Below are 20,416 nucleotides of genomic sequence, written 5' to 3' on the forward strand. Positions count from 1 at the left end.
AAAGTCTTTAAGATAACTATGAAAGGAACAACAAAGTTTTCTGGACAAGTGCCATGCTGGGAAAAATAAGGAGGCACTTCCCCACCATCATGCCAACTTGTGTGTAATGTCAGACTTCTCAGCAATGCTTCTTTGGACAGAAACCAAAAAGCATTTTATATGGCAAGAACCCTATGTTTTCCTGTCCTTCAGCTACGTGCTGGGCAGGAAGTGCTAAGCTCTCAACACTTCTGCATTATTGCAATGTTGCATTTCAGTCAGAAGTGAGCTCTGCAGAGAACTGCTTCACAGAAATTTGTGGATTTTTTTTTAAGAAAACAATGTGCTCTCATCAGCACAGCTACAACAACATAGCTCTAGCTCAGGGTGTGTTAAGCAAAAATAATAGCTCAGGGTGCAAAGCGCTTGTAGCTCAAATGTTTCCACTTTACTTTGCAAAAACTGTGAGATTTATTTGCAGCAATGTTTCGCTACTCCTCTGTCAGATTTGGGAGCAGATTCTCCACTGATTTCCACCAGCACAAAAGAACAGCATCACAGCAAAGCAAACAGAAAAATTGCAGCAAATGATTGTGCCAGGTCTGATAACTGGAAATCAAGACTCAGTGGAAAAGACTTTGGCTGACAAGTTTTCCACATACCAAGCAAAATGTCGTGGACAGAGAGAAGAAAGAACAACCTGATCACTATAATTTCATCTTTCTGTATCATTGGCTAAATCCACTAATAAACAAAATTCTCTAAGGAGCACAAGCTCCTTACACACAGCTACAAGATTTCACTAACACAGGGAAGGTTTCTGGAGGAAACACCTCAAGAAGGAATATATTACTCCATGTGTTTGGGTTATGTGAGGCCACACTCCAAATGAGGTATATCACTGGCACAGGTTCAACACATGTAACTGATGTGTGTAAGCCAGGAATGCCCCAGATCTGCCAGCAGCTGATGAAGAGAGAGACAGAGAGGGAGAAAGAGATGGTCTGGCTCTCTCTCTTTTTCCTTGGACCATGGGAGAAGTTGAGTGACAACTCTGTCCTCTCAGGAATATCAGTTAGGTCCAAAGAGAGGACTGAAATGGGGAGATGGTAACTTCCCTGAGGTTTTCCATGGTGCTCTTGCAGACAGAGACACAAGGAGGATCTATCACGATCCTATTGCCTAAGTGTGGCTGTAGCTGCTTAACAGGACAACCAGTGCTGGGCTGAGCAGACCTACAATGTTCTGTAGGACAAATGGAGAGCTCCACTATTTGAAGAGATAGGCAAGAATAAGGAAGGAGGTATTCTTGAGGGCCAGTGAGGGAAAACCAAACCCTTCAATTCTTTAGCACACATAGAACTGGGAATAGGAGTTGCACAAGCAATTGGGAATAGAAAAAAAGATGGAATTTTTAAATGTCATAAAATACTTTCATAAAAAGGGAGCAGAGATGTGACTGAAAGAAGAGCACCACGGCCAAAACCAAGCAAGACAGTGAGCAAACCAATGTGCAAGTACATGCTGGAAGGTGGATACAGTTATAGAAAGAGGATCTTGTCCAGGGGAGTGAAAAGCCAAAGGCCAGCAGATTTAGATGTCAGTCTCATGCAGAGATGAGAGGGTAATGACAAACAGTAAAAGGGAACTGCAATTCATGCTCCTTCGGAGATATTAGGCTAACCCAGAAGGCACCGAGTTGTGAAAGAATATATACAAAATAGGAACTCTTTCCCCAAAAGCCCTCTTCCAGATCATTTTGAAATAGTACTTACGTCACAAATTTGTTCTTCAGTATTTGTTCCAACCTGTCCTTGGTCAAAAAAAGAAAAACATAAACATATAAAGGTACTCTTAAGAGTTCAAGGGCCCAGAGGAAAGAGGAAACTCAGAAAAGTGACTTCCCTCTATATTTGAATTTGTGGGACTGCATTCTGATCTAGATATGGGTCAAAATCCACTCCCAGCCATTCAGTGCTAGAAGAGTGGTAACCCAATTAATGAAGATGATGATTCAGAGGTTGCCAGATGATGTGACGGCTACACTTCCACCATAATTGTGACTAGCTACACAAACCTGTGTATCCTCTCTCTGCTGGCCTGAACAGGTTGACATTTAGCTCTTTAGTTTCTTAATATAGGACAACACAGAGAAAAAAAAAGTTAGAAATTTGCCTCCCTATAGTCAAGAACCCCCAAAATACATAACAGGATTGCAGCTCTCTCCCGTCACATGTATTACCTTCTGTGCAGGACTGACATATTTGTGAAAAAGTTCAACATCACGAGGACATTTGGAGAGCACAGTGCTTGTTACTGTCTTGAAAAGATCTTCCATAACCTAATAGAAGAAAGAGAAGTGGATGAAATATGAACACTGCTTAGGTGTCCCAGACTACAAATGAAGCATGGTACACATCAGCCAAACGGTACAGAAGGAGCTTCTGTCCTTCTGCATGGTCAGACTGCATAAGAGGGTACCAGCTTGCTAATGCTCCTAATTAGCAGGCTTGCTTAGTAGTTGAAGAGGACTGGAACCTTTATTTCTACTATGGGTTTAGGACTTCAGTGTCTGCTGATGGCCTCAGTATCTTCAGTCAGGTATCTCCAGTGAAAAACAGCACAGCTAAAATATTCAAGCAGCAACCCTGGTCAGACAGACACATACTACAACAGTTTGTGGAGGTTGGTCTCAGATTAATTCTTGGTGAGGTATCTGTCCTGTAATGAGCCATTCTGGGTTTCTGCTTTGTTGTCAGAAAAAGTAGAACTAAAGGAAAGGAGAATAACCCTGTAGTGTGTAGAGCCAGCCCACCAAATGGATCCCAGCTAGAGAGACTCTGCAGAGTAAGCGCAAAGCGAACATACACAGAGATGAGTAGAGAGCTAAAGCAGAGGATACATCAGTGCAGGGATGTTTGAGAAACTAAAAAGATGTGTTTCCATTTCCCTAAACTAATGTGGATTAACTAAATGACATTATCATCCAATTTGGATATACTTATCCAGTAGAACGGGCTTCACTCATTAAGAAATTAAAATGCCATTAAAGCCCCCACATGCGATGCCACTGCATTTTCATCAACCTGTTTTAAGAGTAATTTTCTCTTTTAGTTAAGCAAAGCAGACCATTCAGAACACTTGCTGTTGTGCAGATTAAGAGTTCCCATGACTCCTCATAGTCTCACACCCGCACAAAGCAGGCAGTGGTATGACCCCTGCTATCAACTGATGATGGTCCCAACTCTTCTTCAAAATCACCCTCCTATTCCCCCCCTCTTCGGCAAGAACAGAACAATGCAGCTGAGCTGCACATCACCTCAGCCTGTGATGGGACTAGGTTTTTCTTAATAAAAAGCATCTCTGAAAATTCTGGCACAGGGCCCAGGGAAAACTAACTGTGAAAAGATGAACCTGATGTTCAGTCAGCAGATCAGACGAAGCAGCAGCAGGTCTCTGCCTTACATGCCCTTAACAAGGAACCAGAACCTAAAGGGTAAGAGGAACACAAGGCACAGAAATAAAGCAAGTGTGCTACTGACATAGCCAGTATGAGATGAAATTTCAGGGGCATTGTTCAAACTCTTATGTTTGGATGAACATCTGTCACCTGTCCCAAGCTGCTGGAACACTGCTCCGTGCTGAACAAGCTCTGCATCCCACTAGCCTAGCAAAGTTGGTAAAGCAATCCATTTTGACTCCTCTGGAGACAAATTCAGACTCAAGACTCCTGCAACAACCTGGGCTCTCTTTCTAAAAAGGGAAGATGCAAATAAAGGAACAGTATTATATGCAGATGAACAGTTTCACCCCTCCTGGTACTCAAACACAGAGGAAATGAAAAGCCAGCATTCCTGCTGCTGAGTGGCAAATAACCAAACAGTCAGCTTTGAACTTTCTTCAAAGTAGCTAGAAAAAGGCTTATGCAAATGAAATCAGAAAACTTCTTGGCAATTCATCTGGTTTCACCAGGCAGACACGAAGGGATTTTACATTAAGCTTCCTCTTTCTAGAAAATGAAAGTATCATCTGGTTTCAGAAAAGCATGTTGTTTAATTAGCACTTTTTTTCCTCACTGTGCGATAAAGTAACAATTAGGTTCCCACAGCATTCAACATGAGCAGCTTCCTCTTGTGGAAAAAAAGATGTGGGTGGTATGGGAAAAACAATCTGAGAAATATTTCCAGGTTTGAGACTGAGGTTTTATCCTGGCAAAAAAAACAGACACGTGGGTCATACACTGGCCTCCTCACTGCTCTTATTTATGCCAAACGTGTACTAGACACAAACAGTAGAGGGGGAAAAAAAAAAAGGAAAAAAAAATCTCAATCTGAGAATTTATGTCTTTAAGCAGATAGTATAATGAATGACTAGAAAGTAGGCAATAGAAGAAATGAGTGGAGAATTGTAACCACTGGCTTGCTGGATTGACGGGAAACATGAGCTGGAGATACAGGTGAAGTGATTGGTTTGAACATATCCTGAAAGAAACATGTTTGATAGGAGACTTACACAGGGAAAAAGGCACTGGAATCACAGCAAATAGCTCATCTCAGCGGTGGGACTTCTGATGTCCCAAAAGCCCATTAATTTGGTTGCTTCATAATGGCAATGTGGAAACTGCTAGCAGGAGGGCAGTCAAGAAGGACAGAGGTTAAAGCTTTCCCCCCTCCCTCAACCCTTCAGCTTTTCTCTATTTTCACCTTTCAAAGTTCAGCAGTATCAACCTTGGCCTTCTCCAATGCTGCTGTGTTACTCAATTTTGAACAACTTTCAATTTTGATTAGGAGCAGCTCCCAGGGGTATTGCTTAATTTTAACTTGGATCTTTTGATACTGCAACTTATCCTTTCCCAAATAAAATTATGACCAAAGTTGAAACAGGAAATCATCAATAAAACAGCAGTAAATGTCAGCAGCAGCAACTAGAGGTGCTGTGCATTCCAAGAAGAGTTCAAATCATCAGCCCTGTTACATAAGACACTTTCAGAAAAATCACATGACCTGCCAGTAGGATTTTTATTTATGTATTTACCTGAGGCATCCATATGGATGCAGTGTAGATCACAGGCTATTTACATATGAAACACTCACCAGTGGACCACTATTTCTTGCCCTCGTGCTTGGGCATACACACCGTACATGTGCGCCCATATATACACACAGAGAGGGGAGGATTCCCATCTGACCTTGGTCATAAAATCTCTCTTAGCTACACAACCAACAGCTCAGGACCCACTTTGGAAACATGCTGTTGTCATGCAAGGAAGGAGACTTGTCTGTAGGACCCCTGCTCCACTGGCCATCGAAGCTGAATGCTGATATAAGTTAGGGAATACAGCCAGCCTCAGCTATGGCAGCTGGATGTCACTTCAGAGAATGAACCTACAGATACCCCAATGTCCCTAAAGAGTGCTGAGCAAGACACTTGGAGTAAACCTTTCCCATGTGATTACCAGTGTTTGTTCCCTTGAGACTGCAGTCAGATTTGCTCAAGAACCTCAGCCTTAGCACTGAAGACAGAAAGAACGCTGAGTGCAAACTATTCTGGAAATCAAATCACATATATGTTTCAGATCCAAACTCTCTGAAGTTGACACCCACAATCAGTGCCACTGATTTCATTTCATGCCTGAACTCCCTTCTATAAAATGGAGGTAATAATGCTCCATGTCACTAGGCTGTAATGACAGCAAATTAATTTTAAAGAAGTACATAACCAGTGGAAGACAATACTTCTACCCTCAGGACAGAGCTCAAATACTGAGTATTAAATTGTATCTTAAAGAGATATATTCTTCATCCCTTAAAGAGACAGTGGTGCTAGGAGGTGATCTTGTTAAGGAAGACTAACACTATGCATAAACTCCCAAAAATGGGAGTTTTTCCTTCTGGCATTTCCTAATTTTACAGCCTAAATAATGTCTTTTTTTAGCATGGCTTTGTATGTGTGTTTTATGAAATTCAATAATGACTGTATCAAATGGTCTCTTTGAGACCCCATTAGTGTCATGAGTGAAGAGGGATCCTTTAAATCTACTGCACTGCCAAGACAGTGGAATGATAAATAGAAGATAACAGTCTACAGATACAGCTACATAACACAGCACTCAAGAGAGAGGGAGAGATTGACAACAGGCATCTCAGAGGACAAATGAAACTGGAGACCTTGGACAGTTACTGGAGGGGAGATGACTCTAGATAGCCATGTCTGGAAGTCCAGACACTTCCACAATTGAACCTCTTCCACTGTCTACCTGACCTTCTTCTAACTCCTTCTCATCCAGTTTGGAGGACGAAAGTGCCTTGGAGCAACCTGACCCAACTTCTTCACTTGTGTTGTGGAAAGAGGCTGCAGAGGTTTTTCCTTAGATACCCTTACATAGGTACCCTGTACAATAAAGCAGAAACACTGTTACCCAGCCATGCAGCATAAAGTACTGCACAGAGCACATGGGACTTTCCATAGAAAGTATTGTGAAACCAGTATTGTGAGAGCTGAAGCTTCTTTGTAGCACTAAAACACATTTTGGCAGAGAACACAAATTTAGATTGCCTGATTAACACACAAGAGACTTCACAAGAACTGCGCTACTAATTTAGGAATAACTGAGCACTGCTCTGTGCAATTACAGTGGGGGAAAAAAGGCCACTGCTCTAAGATTTCAGGCCCTTTGTTCCTAAATACATTTAACTTGGTTATTAAATCTTCTTTTTTCCTTTTATTTCATTAAGAAAGATACGTTTCTTTTGGAGTTTTGGCTGAAAGATCTCAAGGCCTCATCAGTGAATGGTAAACATCTACATCTTTATAGCAAGACTCTTTAATGGTGTACAAGCAAATACTTCAAGATGTCCCTGAAGAAGCTGAGCATTCCCAGCATATTAGTTACTATGAGAGGTACTTCGTCCAAATGTTGAATATCAATTTTAAAAATAAATTTTGAACAATTCAGCTCTTTATATGAGGACAAAGTTCAGTTGGTAACCCTGGCCAAGAGCCCCTGAGGCTTTCAACTGGGCGTTTTGCACTGAACAAAGAACTTGCAGATGACAACAAACAGACAAACTGCCCAACGGGCAGATATGCAAGAGAACACTGAATTTAGGTCAGTCACACCAGGAAAGAAACTTGACTTAGGCTTTAGAGCAGCTGGCAGGGTTTTTTGTTGATGTTTTTCCTTTTTTTAAAAGAGCGATTGCCCAATGATTTAAAAATAAACAAAATGGGAACTCCACTTCTGCAAATAAGAACACCACAAAATTAAGGCTGTTGCAATGTAGACTCACTATGAGGAATGTAAAATGAAGGCTGCTAGGAGACTTTCTGTTATTGGGAAAGAAGCTTGTCAAAGACTTTAGGACAGAGGGAAGATGTGAAGAGAGCACAAGATGAGACTTCACAAGATACTTAGCAACAACAAAAGCCAAGACAAGGGGGAAGTTCCTCTTTTACCTACAAATAAAAGCCCTACTCATTCCAGAACAATTCTCAAACCTAATTCTCTGAATTGTCTGAACTGGTTGTCTATACTTCAAAAGAGAAGAAATTAGGGTTCTCACACGGGATATGTTGATGCTGTGTTCAAGCGCTCAAACATCACTTAACAGAAGACCCTGCTTATTATCCTAGATAAAAGCAGTGAAGATTTCAATTAGCTCCTGATTGCCTAGAGAAACAGAGGACTCAGGAAGTAAGGTGTGAACAGATATACATGCTATGCTCTAAGAATACACGAAGTTGTTCTGGAGAAAAGGAGAGAGCAAAGAGATAGCAGGATGCTACTATGATGGAGCACAGATTCCCAGTGGATCAGTCCACACAGTCCAGTGCCATCCAGACATAGAAGCAGCACACAGAGCATGTCAGCTCTGCTGTCAGGCCATACTGACTCAGCAATGTGTATGATCCAGGCTGAAGAAATGACCACCCGGATGTTATTTTATAAATCTTTAACCAGTGTCTCAGGTATTTTTTTTTATAAGGTTGTTTCTCCAATAGCTTTCCAGGGAGCTTATCTGATAAACCGGAGTGCATGAGGATGTTTACTCCTAAGTCCTACTGGACCATAAGGTGGCTTACACTGAGACTAGTAAAATGCATCAGCATCCATCATGCTGTTAAACTGCAACCGAGAGGTCAGTCCTGAAAAATCAAAAGCCATCTGACTAAGGATTTCCTCCAGTCTTCTACTAAAGCCACAGTGAACAGTGTATGCCAAAAACTGCTGTTTCTACTGAAGATTTCAAGGAGGCCTTTACAGACCACATCAAGGGACAAATGTATAAATACTGTTCATTCACTGGAGAGGTGCTGAAGGTTTTGAAAGGGAGAGTGCCACTTTCTTTAGCACCAGTCAAGCACATTTACACACTTCCTGGCAATACAGCAACTGTGCAGCTTCAGATGAGGGCTGTGTGCACCTATATCTTCGCTTCCAAATCCCCTCTGCAGCCTCATCTTTGCTGAGGAAATCCCGATCTCTGGGAAATCCCTGTGGAGCCTCTACTTGGCTCACAGGGTGAGAGGAGCTGCAACCTAGTTGAGGGTAGGGAGCACATCTCAGGGAGGAGGAAGAAGGTCTGGTACTGGTCCTGCACAGACATTTGGAATGCCCACCTGCATGATGTCCTGTAGGCTTTCAGTGAAGGATAGCTCAGCCTCCACCATGTAGAACTCTGCCAGGTGCCGGCGACTCTGTGAGTTTTCCGCCCGGAACGTCGGACCAAAGGTGAACACATGGGTAAAAGCCCTGCAAGGTGACAAGACACAGGGAGGTCAGGTTCAGCACACAAGTGAGTCTGCTATAGCTAAAGCTCTCACTTTTCTCTCAGGATCTAGAAACAATGATGTTTTTATTTCATCTTTAACCTATTTAATGGCATTGCTCAATATGCCACTGTTATGTTCCTTTATCCAGGCATGGAGAGGAGTTATTCACACCTCTTCATGACTCAGGGAGGTTGCACACACAGTATTCAGCTTTCACTGTATACAAGTCTCACTCAGGACACTTTTTGCAACTGTGTGGGAAGAAAAAACAACATTCTGCACAGCCAGATAACTGGAGAAGCACCCAGACATCACACCAATCAGGTTCTCCTTGACCACACCCTTTCTTGTTTCTTTGGCTGCAATGTCCGACCTTCATGGGTGTTGTGAGACCCCAAAGCACAGCAGTGCAGAGGGTGCCCTGCAGCAGCAGTTGCTGGGCTGGTGCAAACACGGAGAGGTGGCTGGTGAAGCCCAGCAGGATGGATGCACGGTGTATGGCTTGCAGTCCCCCTCTAGTGGCAAGACCGAAGTTTATTGCTGAAAGAGCCTTCGAGATCATCAACTGGGCATCGTCCCCACAGCTAAAAATGGTTCAGCTAAAAGGGGTCCCTACTGCAGAGAGCACATCTGGGATATTGCTTGATGCTAGAACAACCAGTGCATTTCTCCAGTCACCTTCTGGAGAGTCCATTTAAATACATCCTCTCTTGTTCTGTAGTTATGTCATGCAGTGTTTCTACTTCCTTCATAAGAAACCTTGCTATCCAAACCCAACACACACCTAAAAGTTTTAGTTCTGTTTGGGAAGCTGCACTACAGGCAATACCTTTTACACCACGGGCTATGAACACTTGGGCTCCTGGACATCCTCAAGCCAGCAAGAGCTTCCCAAGCAGATGCCATGACAGCAGTGTTTCCCCTCTTGCTGCATGGGAAGCAAACCATGATTGAGGAAGAGAGTGAGCTGCTTCAGAAACACCATGAACTGGGCAGCTGCTATCTTTAGTACATCTTTAACTTGATGTTATTTTCAGCTGTAGGCAGCATGTAGGAGAAAAAGAACCCAAGCAGTAGAGATTAAGCACAGTTTGACACTCATGAAAGGATGCGTGCTAATAGCTGGGGTTGGCATTTGACTTGTGTATTGCTCTGCAAGCTTTCAATTTAAAGAGGATGTTCACTGAAGTTTCTGAACAGGCTAATTTTGTTAAACTGAAGTTTAAATAAACACCACTACAAAAAGCAGCATTTTTCCTTTTCCCCTTATGGAGACATCTGCGCTGCAAATAAAGGAACACACACATTCTGCTTCACTCATCTGTTCCCTCATGTCACATGTTGGTTAAAGGTTATGATCCAAAGAAAGAGCACTTTCTTCCTCCTTGAGTTGCTAGTAGTAAACACACCAGAAGAAAGTTTCAGGTCAAGACTCTGCCTGTAGGTTTCTTTTCCCCAGGGCTCTGCTTTCCATCCTCCAAAAAACACACTTTCTGTCTCTACTTTGCTCCGGTACCTGCACTCTCTCATACACGACCACAGCATCTATGACTCTAACCAGATTTTGCAGCAAACATCTTTCCTCAAGCATCATTTTCAGCATGCCTCTTTTCCCTCTGATGCCTTTCTTGCTACGATGTTACTGTGAAACTTCTGCTGTCACTCGATCATCCTCCTTCAAACTGCCCTTTGCTATAGCGTCTATAAAAAAACCTCATCAATGTTTAGATAAGTGATGTACCAAGACTATTACTCACTGCACAGGTCAGTATTACATCATAGGTTCCTTGTGATCCCCCATCTGTAGCCACCTGTTCTCTTGGGTTATACAGAAACACATGTTCTTCCTCAACAAGGTCATTTTGGTTTGTTTTTTTCCCCTATTCCCACAGCACCTGGCACAACAAGGTCTTGGATCCAAAGCTTAAGAGCCTCAACTACTATAGCAATACAAACAACAAATATAAAACAATGAGTCATGCTGTCAAAATTGTTTTGTGTTTAAGGCAGAACTGGTCAAAAACTTTTGCTTGCCAGCTTGTGGAGGCTGGCCTGCAGTGGAAAACAGGAGATGCAGGTTCTTGTTCTGCCTGTCCCCATGTTTCAGGCTTTGGCTAAAGTATTCAGTTAAAGAAAGAGTTTTCTCTAAATACATTAATTTACTCACAAGCTCAGTTTGTGGCTGAGCCAGGATCAGACACATGACAAAAGTATTTTGAAACACCTGCATTCGCTGACGTACCCATTCAGGTCTGCTCAGTTTGATGTGCAGGCGTCTAATCTCTCACTAACATGAAGTCCTCCAAGTAACACTTAAAACTAAACTGTGACACTAGTTGGTTAGCAGGACATCCTGTCCCACAGATTAACAGCCCGGCTTCAGCAATAGACACATTTCTCTGGGGCTGTCCAGGCACAGGCACTGACATTCGGTCACTGTAGGTTACTATGACAGGTGACAGTCTCCAGCAATGCAGGCTACTAAGAGTACTTTGAACTATACTTATTTCCTACTGAACAGCAGCCCAAGCATGATTACTACTTACTTATCTTCCAAGGGGGTTGCCAACTGCATGATACCTAAAAGCAATCAAAAATTAAAAAAAAATTCAGATTGCTTCAAGATGTCAACTATGGTCAAACACTTCACAGTCACGGATCAATTTTGTACTGCAAGAATAAAGTGTCTGTGCCTGAGACAGAGTTTTTGGAGAGGGGAAGTGCAGAAAACTGTCCCTGTTCCCACAGGAACAAACTTCTGTCTTTTCTCAGCTCTAGGCATCCTGTCGGGATGAATTTTCTCTAACTTGTAAACCGAGAACCACCTCTGTTTACAAAATGAAGCATTAGCACTGCAACTCTATGGACTATCCCAGAGCGCTCAACAACAGTAAGGGTAAGGGCTTCGTGATAGTCTGTAGAACCTCACATCACTGGTTTGGGGCTGAATTTGCCTGCCTGACTCTTGGAAGAAGGGAAAAAACAAAACCCAGCTCCCCTGCTCTCCCCTAAATAAACCAACATGTGCAGGGAGGGGGTAATCATTCATTTCCCAGGCTAATTGTAAAGGAAAAGGACAGATACAAGTCAACTGTGAGAACTTCACCACAATCCTGGGACCCTGGCAAAGGGAAACCAGCCAGATGACATGCTGGCAAAATGATCAAAGGAGCGCAGTAAATGCAAGTCATCTGGTAATGACAATGTAGCACTGACCAGAGGCCTGGACATAACAGAGAAACACAGCTAAAAATATATAGTCCCTGTTATCAACTCCATGCGTGAACAATTATTTTCCATCCAGGCATTTATATACTGTTTACTGTGCTCTGCCATTCAAGATATTGAGCAAATGCCCACTACACAAATCCAGCCTTTATCTGTACTTCATCTGCTATAAAAAAACATATCTGTGATTTGATACACTGCTGTATCACACTGAGAATGTATAAATATGTTAGAAAAGAGGGATGGAAGCTGACTCCACTCCAATTTCATGGTACTAAGGGCAAAACCAGTAATTTTGTTCTGTGTGCATTCAGCACCTAGCACAATGGAGTCTCAGTCCAGGGCTGTGAGTCCTATGCTCTACGATGCAAATAATTAATCATTTAACATTCCCAGACCTCTGCAAGACTTCCAGCATTTAAAAATAGCTAAAACATTCTGGCTAGGTCTCCAAAAGTGCCTAGGTCAGTTAGGGTTGTGGGCACTAATGAGTCCTTAAAAAAAAAAAAAAAAAAAAAATCAGTAGTGCTAATTCCTCATCTCCAACAAAAGCACGCAAGAGAAGAAAAAAAACCTAATAATCTGTCGAGCCTTTTTCCTTAGCCATTACACCAGAAGCAGTAACACTGTCCTTGTACGTGCTACCAAAGAATACAAGAGAAGCTTTGAAAAGACTCCCTTTGCAGTCAGCTTTACCCAGATCAGAGCTCTGGACAGCAAGCTCAAGTGCATTGATGCAGCTCACAGGCGCTGCCGGGGTCAACACCAGAAGGCACAGAACCACTTAATTAATTGCTCCCTTTCTGTGACTGTATTTCACTCTGTCCAGTTCTCTGGGAAAATTTGAGAGCTTAACGTGGAGGCCAAGAGAATACCCGTGGCACTGCCTCCAACACACTGAAATGCAGCAAAAGCCAGGGCCCATCCTGCAAAACCCTGAGCTTGCTCGCCCCAGCCCAGCAAAGGGCTCAGCCACTTTCCATCTACAGGCTCACAGGAGTGCCTTTGGACACTGAAACAGCACCAGGCAGCATTGCTGGAGACGGCCATCCTCTGCACGGATGGTCGCTCGGTGGAGCCTCAGTTTTGCACAGACTGCTCTTGTGTTCTCCACTCTATGAACACCCAGGAAGGAAGAAACTTCCCCCTTCCTGCCTTTATTTCACATACTACTGAAACATTCTGAAGAGTAGCCACCTCTCTCCCTTTGGGAGCTTTCTGCCACACACAATCAAAGCTCATTTCATTTGAGTTTGTTAACAATTCATTATAGAGGCAGTGATAGAAACCAATAGAGAAGTAATAAGTATCCGTGCCCAAAGCTGCTTCAAATCGTTCTTTTAATTAAACTCATGCAATGTTTGTAGGCCTCACTGTCTCTGCCTTACTGGCAATTTTTATGCTGCAATCCAAACAGAATTAATTGTGTCGATGGTTCCCAAGCCAGGAATGGATTGTGCTCCTTTTCTGAGCCAGGACTCCACGCTGCTACCGAGGTAATAAAGACTTATTTGTGCTGTCGAACCAAGGGGATATAACTCTGAACAAGGCTATTAATCAAGAAGATGCAATCCCTGCACAGTCAGCTTACAGCCCATGCCAAGGTCACAACACCACAGTAGTGACACGGCTGGAGGCAGAAGCTGGTTGCTGTGACTCAGAGCTAAGCACTAAACCACAGCAGTACACAGAGGGAGCAAAGATGTTTTTCAAAACTTAATCATCACAGTGACCCCTAGAGTAAGCCAACATGGCAGGGGGGAACAATTCACTAGGGGTGAGAGTGGTGCCCTTGCTGTTACCCCAAAATACTACAGGTGTCTGCATAAACACAAATAATAGTGATTACTCTGACGAGGTCTGCAGTGAAGAGTTAGGCTGAACAGTGACTTGTGCACAATCTCATCTCTGGCCACGCTAAATGAACACAGACCCTTGTATATTCCCCTGCACCATGATCCACCAACCTGTCCCAGCCATACACACACTAAAATCCAGATTGCAAGAAAATCTAGAAACAATTACTTCTAACCCAAGGACAAAACAACAGATGATGTCAGCAGAGAAAGAAAGAATAGCAAGGTGACCCTAAAGCCAAGGAGTTTAGCTTTGTCAACCCATTGTCCTTTCCCTTAGGAAGAAAGGAGTTAATAAAGTGAGCCATTTGATTTAATTTCACTCTGTTCCAGCATGACCATATTCATTTTGAGCATGGAGGAACTGCCTCCTCCATTGAAATAAGCAGATGACCTTGCTCAGCTGCCAGGAGACACTATTTGGCTGCAATTCTTGACCCAAACACGACTCGGATTGTTCAGGGATGCTGAAATTTGTATGTTGAAAGAGGTTCTGGCCCACTGCAAAAAACCACACACACACACACAGACAGCCATTCAAACATACCAATATAATGTCTCCAGGGTCTACTTTTTGGAGAAGCTGTAAACCCAGAGCTCCTAATGATGCTAGCGAGGTACAGGTGCCCAGCAGTTTGGAGAAGAGGTAGAATATTTTGCATCCTAGAGCTGGGTAAACTGCGTTAAAAAAAACCCCAAACCATCAGAGTTGGACAGAAATACCTGGTTTTTAACCTCAATGTAAAAATAATACTCTCCTTACTATTGTTTGGTGGCTTGGATTTTGCCCAATGAAAGTAAACTTGTTTCTGTTGAAAAGGCAGAAGAAGGGACTGAATTTTACCCAGAAAAAGCAGCTTTAAAAAACTCCTCATAGGACATGCCATTTCTGTCTACCCTCTGGGAAAATGCAGGTGAGAAAAGCTGCATTTTGACGAGCGCTTTTGTAGCAGTACATGAGAATTAGGCCTGGGCAGCAGAGCTGGTGTGCTGAGTGCTAAGGTTTCAACTCATGCTGCGACAAGATGGGACTGTACTTCCTTTTGTAAGTATCCAAAAATAGATACATAATTTAAAAAAAAAAAAAAAGTTGTCTAAGTTCCCAGACAGAGACTGGGAAGTGCCAACTTCCCCCCCAACCAGTCAGACTGAAGCAACGCAGCAGTTTCCCTCGCTGCAACCTCCAAAGGGTAGGGACCCACGATGCCTGAGAGGTTGCATGTGTACAGCACCCTCCTGCCACACTCCAGGACCACCTCTCCCCTTGCCATGGCCTCTGCTCCAGTTCCGGCAGCACGATACAGAAGATGGGACAAGAATCCTCCCTGGGTAATGCACCTCTGCTTGAAAATGATCCAGGTACACTTGAGTAATTAAAAACAACATGACCCATATACCCTAATTATCTGGCAAAGCACCCAGAATTTTGTTTATTAAACCCCACAGCAGAGCTAGGCACTGGATTGTTAGCCTATAGATGGCAAGAGAATAGGGAAAAATCAAGACAAAGGACATAAGTGTTACTCAGACACATACAAGTCGTCTGCTCCAGGCTCAAAGACCTCATCAGCCTGGGTCCTCCACCCTCTTATGCAACACTGTTTCATTTTATTCTCAGTGGAGTCTTGTTTTGTCCTGGTTTGGATATTATTGTTTCTAATTAAAGTCAATAAAATGACCGATTAGCAATGAAAACTCAAGCTGGGTTGATGAAAGCCACCAGAGTAGTTGAACATTTATTCAAATAACCATTTCCTATGTTCTAGCTAACAGAGATATTCTACAAAGAGTTACATAAAATGTTTCAAAGATTTAAATAAAACAGGGAGAAAAGACGTTTTTCAAAACTTAATTGAAGTTAAGTGTGACTCCTACTCTAAACCATAAAAATACACTACCAACATGGCAGGGGGGTAACAATTGGGTTAAATCTTTTTCCTTTCAAAGTGGAAAACCTCATGTTCTCTGAAAACTGCTTTTTTAACACCTATGAAGAAGATATTTTATTCTTTGTTTTTTTCAGATGGTCATTGATTTGATGAACTCTGCAAAAAAGAATCACAACAAGAAAAAGCATTGGTGGGTGCATTACTGTACAGAAGGAGTCATGGTTTAGGTCACATTCCAAAGTTTGGGTGTAACTATTTAAAATCTCCAAGGCCTACAATTGTACAGTAACTAAACAAAGTAAGCAACTGTACAAAAAAAATTTCTTAAATCTATATTAAATAGATCTATCTTTGTTCTATTGCAGCACAATGACAGCAAATTGGAGAATTTTAGGGCACGCACTAATGGATTTGTGAATCTATTTTAAGGAAAGCTGTGGGTGCAAATAGGGATGAAGTTGCCTAACTTCACATCTCATCCCAAAGCCCCTTTTCAAGGCATAGAGGCTCCCTGAGGAGCAGCAGTTGCAGCCTGGACACAAGGCACGTTCATGCTCGTGTAAGCTATCAAGTTTGCCACAGAGTCATGAGCCACTGATGGTCAGCTGAGCTGCAGTGAGAGGCCACCCGAAGCTTCTTCCTTGCCTCAGTTATAAAGTAAAAGAAGTTTGCAGAATTAACCATGAATGTGGCTACTGCAGCATGGGAACACGTGGGCAGAGGGTTATAACAGCCCTATTGCAACTCATGCAGCCACAGCTTTGTAAGCCCCTGAAGCTCTAGTGGTGGTGTCTGGGCACACGGATGAAGCTGAGCTGCAAGGCTCTACACAAATGTGGATGCTGGGCTCTTCTGACACAGATCCTACAGTACCTACTACTGCTTGGAACAGGGATGACAAGATACTCAGAGAAGGAAAAGGGACTGTACACTAGATTCAAGACAGAAATATGGTGCTTTTGCTTAGCTTACTTGTAAAAGGAGGACCAAGAATCTCAGCTGATGACATCTTTCACCTCATCTTTTCACAGATGAGCATACAACCTGTTCTTCTGTTCCTACCTGCATTTCATTTTTACAGCCAGCAGATAAAACAAAGAACACGCAGTCCAAGACTGCTGGGATTGTATTCAGCCCTCCATATGTGGATACCGGCACATGGCTGACCCGCAGCTACTCTCAGCACACACTCACCACGCTTCTTGCAAGTGAGTTACCTGCTTCCCCTCCCAAGAAAGTGGAGAGGAAAAAAGGACCAACAGCATATCCATGCAGACTGTAAAGCTCCAACCAGCCAAGCAACCTCAGACTCACTGTTGTACCTACAAAGTTCATGTGTTTGGCCTCCCAGTAATACGAAGTCATTAACAATCACTGCAGCAGTCATGAACCAGACTGAAGCACGCAGTAATTGATTACACCCAGACATGTCACAGTTGCTTTTTATAGATCCAATTAAGTGTCAGCCTAATTAATGGAAGTTAGTGCGCTAATTATAAGAGTCTGCATTATGAGTCAGACTCAAACAAATGTTGTGCAAGAAATGTCAGAGATTTTTTTTCAGACATCCAAGATAAATAATTACACTTATTTTTGTTGCTTCTTAGCAACAGGAATGTTATACAACTGGACATCATTCCTGCAGCTGCATTCAGAAGTGTTTAAAAGTGTACAATGTAGAGCAAATATTTGCTTAAAGACAATGCAATCTGTTTCATCATTAGCAAGTAATTTTGGAATCAAATTTTAAGACTGTGTTTGCCAGACTGCTGAAAATGAAGCCTCTTTTATGGAAGGCAGCCTCAAACCCATCTCTTTTGAGCTTTGCCATGTTTTCTTGAACACCAACCAAAAATGACAGCACTCTCTCTTTCATTCTCCATCTCCTCTATGCTTTCAAATGCACTAAAATACTGACACATCACAAGTGAAATCAGTGGGACTTTCATACCTTTTGCAATAAAAAAAAAAATTCACGGAATTCAACTCTCTACAAACTCAGGCAGACACAGTCAAAACGTCCTGGGTGACTTTTTTTTTAGAGCCTCTCTGCAACCAGCAAAACCAGTTGCAGGATGGCAGAGAATATGTGGATTAGGCAGAACAGCAGTAAAATACACGATGATTTAGAAATCAAGGGAATTTGCTCAAGGAGCGGGGGATTAATTATGTTGCAACTAAACCAAGTTTGATAGCTAGACATTAACAGGCAGAAGTCAGCATGAAAGGCTGAGATTATAAATTGGCAGCAAAATACAATTCCTGGGGATGTTGAACTGAAATTGAACTAGAGAGAGAATTCACCAAGATGGTCTTATGCACAAGATAGGTGGAGACGAAAATGAGAATGAAGTCAAGAAAAAACTTAGAAGGAGAAAATAACTCAGGAGGTCATTGGTCCAGTCTGCTGTTCAAAGAAGGCCAGAGCAAGCTGCTCAAGGCTCCATCTAGCTGTGTCTCTGATGAACAGTACAGAGTTTCTCTCAGCAATCTTTTCCAATGCTTGACAGATTTATTCATGATTTTTTTTCCACCTATATCCACTCAGAACTTCTCATTTCAGTTTATCCCCATTGTCTCTTGTCCTCCTGTCATTCACCATTGCAAAAAGCGAGTTTGTCTTCTTGATAACCTCTTTGCAGGTCCTAACAGGCTGCTATTATGTTGCCCCTCCCATCTGCAGGGAACTTCAAGAGAACGTGAGATGAACAAGAGAGCAGAAATGTAATGAAGGCCTTAAAAGAAAAAAGAAACAGAGCTAGGGAGGGCAAGGAATGTGGACATAACTTATTCTGCAATTTAAGGAGCGGATAGCTCCCAGAGCTTCTAGGAAAAGAAATTTTAAGCTCAGGACGCGAAAGGCAGAACAGACAGTGCCTGGGATGAAATGTTACACAATGAGAAAACACCTTTAGCAAGAGGAGCTGAAAGTAGAGGAGCAGGTACAGCTTGGGGGAAGTGCAGATGGGTGAAAGGAGAAACAAAACAAGAACAAAAAGGTAACTACAGCCAGTGAGCTGTACTTCTTGACAACAGTTGGCTTTGGCTGTCTTCAGTATGCCTCTGAATCATCTTCAGCTGTCACAGACCCTCCAACCCAGTTCAGGTCCCCCAAGGGGCCTTTATCCCCACTGGAGGATTGGGGGGGGGGGCAAAGAAACACCACACAGACTTCACAGCAAACCAATGACATTTAAAACCAGATATGAGGACACACAGAGTCCTACAGACTTTTACCACACATGGTTACTGACTCATTCGAGACTGAGGAGACTAAAGCGGAGAGCTGTACCACTGAATAAAGACTTTTCTGGAGACCTTAAAAAGCCCATAGATTTACTGCAGCTGACAATGATTCAGACACCCTGAGCAGACAACCTAGATGCCGTCACCGCAAAGATGAAGCACAATGAAGTGAGAAGTTGTGCCAACTAGGCCGCTCTGAGAGACAAGATGAACTTCTCTGACCTTGCCTTCAATAACAAGCACAGCAGACAGTCAATAAACGCAGGAACATCTCTGTCCCCACTTTTCCTCAAAGAAAAAAACTCACAAACTATAAATGGCTCAGTGTTCTCTCCTGTGAACAGGAATAACACCCCAAAAGCCTTGCCATGAAATGGAGCCCTGAGCCCTGGACAACATGCAGGCATGGGCACTCACCCTGTAGTCTGAAAGGACATAGAAAATGTGATTCCAGACATATTTGGTCAGTCTTTTCCACACCTCCCCTTCCCAGCCTTTTCCATCTACAGGTTGGAGGCTGCTCATGAGCTCTGCAAAGCTAAAGCTAAGCCTAAAGAGACATGACTGCCTACTTGACCATCTGTTCCCTACTACATACATCCCCATGGACAAATTCCTATTTGCCTCTCATACCTATCCTGCTCCACCTCTGGTTTCTAATGGACTTCTGCAAGATCAGTCTCTGTGTTCCCAAAGTCCTACAAAAAGTCACAAAAGGATATGGGCCAAGACTGGATGGTTAAGGTTCTCTCCAGCATTTCCATCTTGTGGGTCTCCCTCCCACAAATTCTCAGGGACCAGGTGCTCTTGAGAGCCTTAAGACTGCAAGAAGTCAACATTTTATTTAAGACAAAGAGAATTTTTGAAGAATTTTGAAGATTAGATCCTTTTCTGGGCATGATGAATTAAACCTGGCTAAAGCAAAGGGTGAATTTCAAGGGATCAAATCCAAACCAGATAAATCTTTACTGTTTTGCCTGCTTTGTTTATTGGGAAGATTAGAATATTTCTGTTTTAGGGGAGAAGACTCCCACTTTTTACTACGCTGAAAGCATCATCACACCTTCATTTGCAAAGCAGCTCTGGTTACTATCATGCATTTACTTTCTTTAACTACATAGGAGTCCCATTCACAGAGCAAAACCCCAACTCGCTAACCAGAGATAAAACCTTCACAGCATCTTGAGGGTTTCACAGCATCTCACCTCTCTACTCTGCCCTTATGACACCTCACCTGGGAGTACTGCATCCAATTCTGGGGCCCCTCAGTGTAAGAGGACATGGACCTGTTGCAGTGAGTCCAAAGTAAACCACAAAGATGCTCAGAGGGCTGGTGCACCTCTGCAATGGACACAGACTGAGAGAGTTGGGGTTGTTCAGCCTGAAGAAGAAAAGGCTCTGGGGAGAACTTTGAGCCCCTTCCAGTACTTAAAGGGGCTAGAAGAT

The 20,416-nt window shown here is 42.8% G+C and overlaps 1 protein-coding gene across 2 annotated transcripts in view; it reads right to left on the minus strand.

The window, feature by feature from the left end:
• NARS2 (asparaginyl-tRNA synthetase 2, mitochondrial) overlaps positions 1-20,416 on the minus strand; it is a 49,669-nt gene that overhangs the window by 11,849 nt on the left and 17,404 nt on the right. For both annotated transcript variants that reach the window (XM_050333768.1, XM_050333767.1), the window contains exons 7-9: positions 8,599-8,731; positions 2,222-2,320; positions 1,755-1,792 (exon numbers count right to left, since the gene is read on the minus strand). In XM_050333768.1, the coding sequence (XP_050189725.1) occupies positions 1,755-1,792; positions 2,222-2,320; positions 8,599-8,731 (270 nt within the window). The remainder of the gene's footprint in view (positions 1-1,754; positions 1,793-2,221; positions 2,321-8,598; positions 8,732-20,416) is intronic.

This window comes from Myiozetetes cayanensis, unplaced genomic scaffold (genome assembly GCF_022539395.1).
Source record: "Myiozetetes cayanensis isolate MyiCay16 unplaced genomic scaffold, myiCay2020 scf5-8, whole genome shotgun sequence".
NCBI classification, from domain to species: domain Eukaryota; kingdom Metazoa; phylum Chordata; class Aves; order Passeriformes; family Tyrannidae; genus Myiozetetes; species Myiozetetes cayanensis.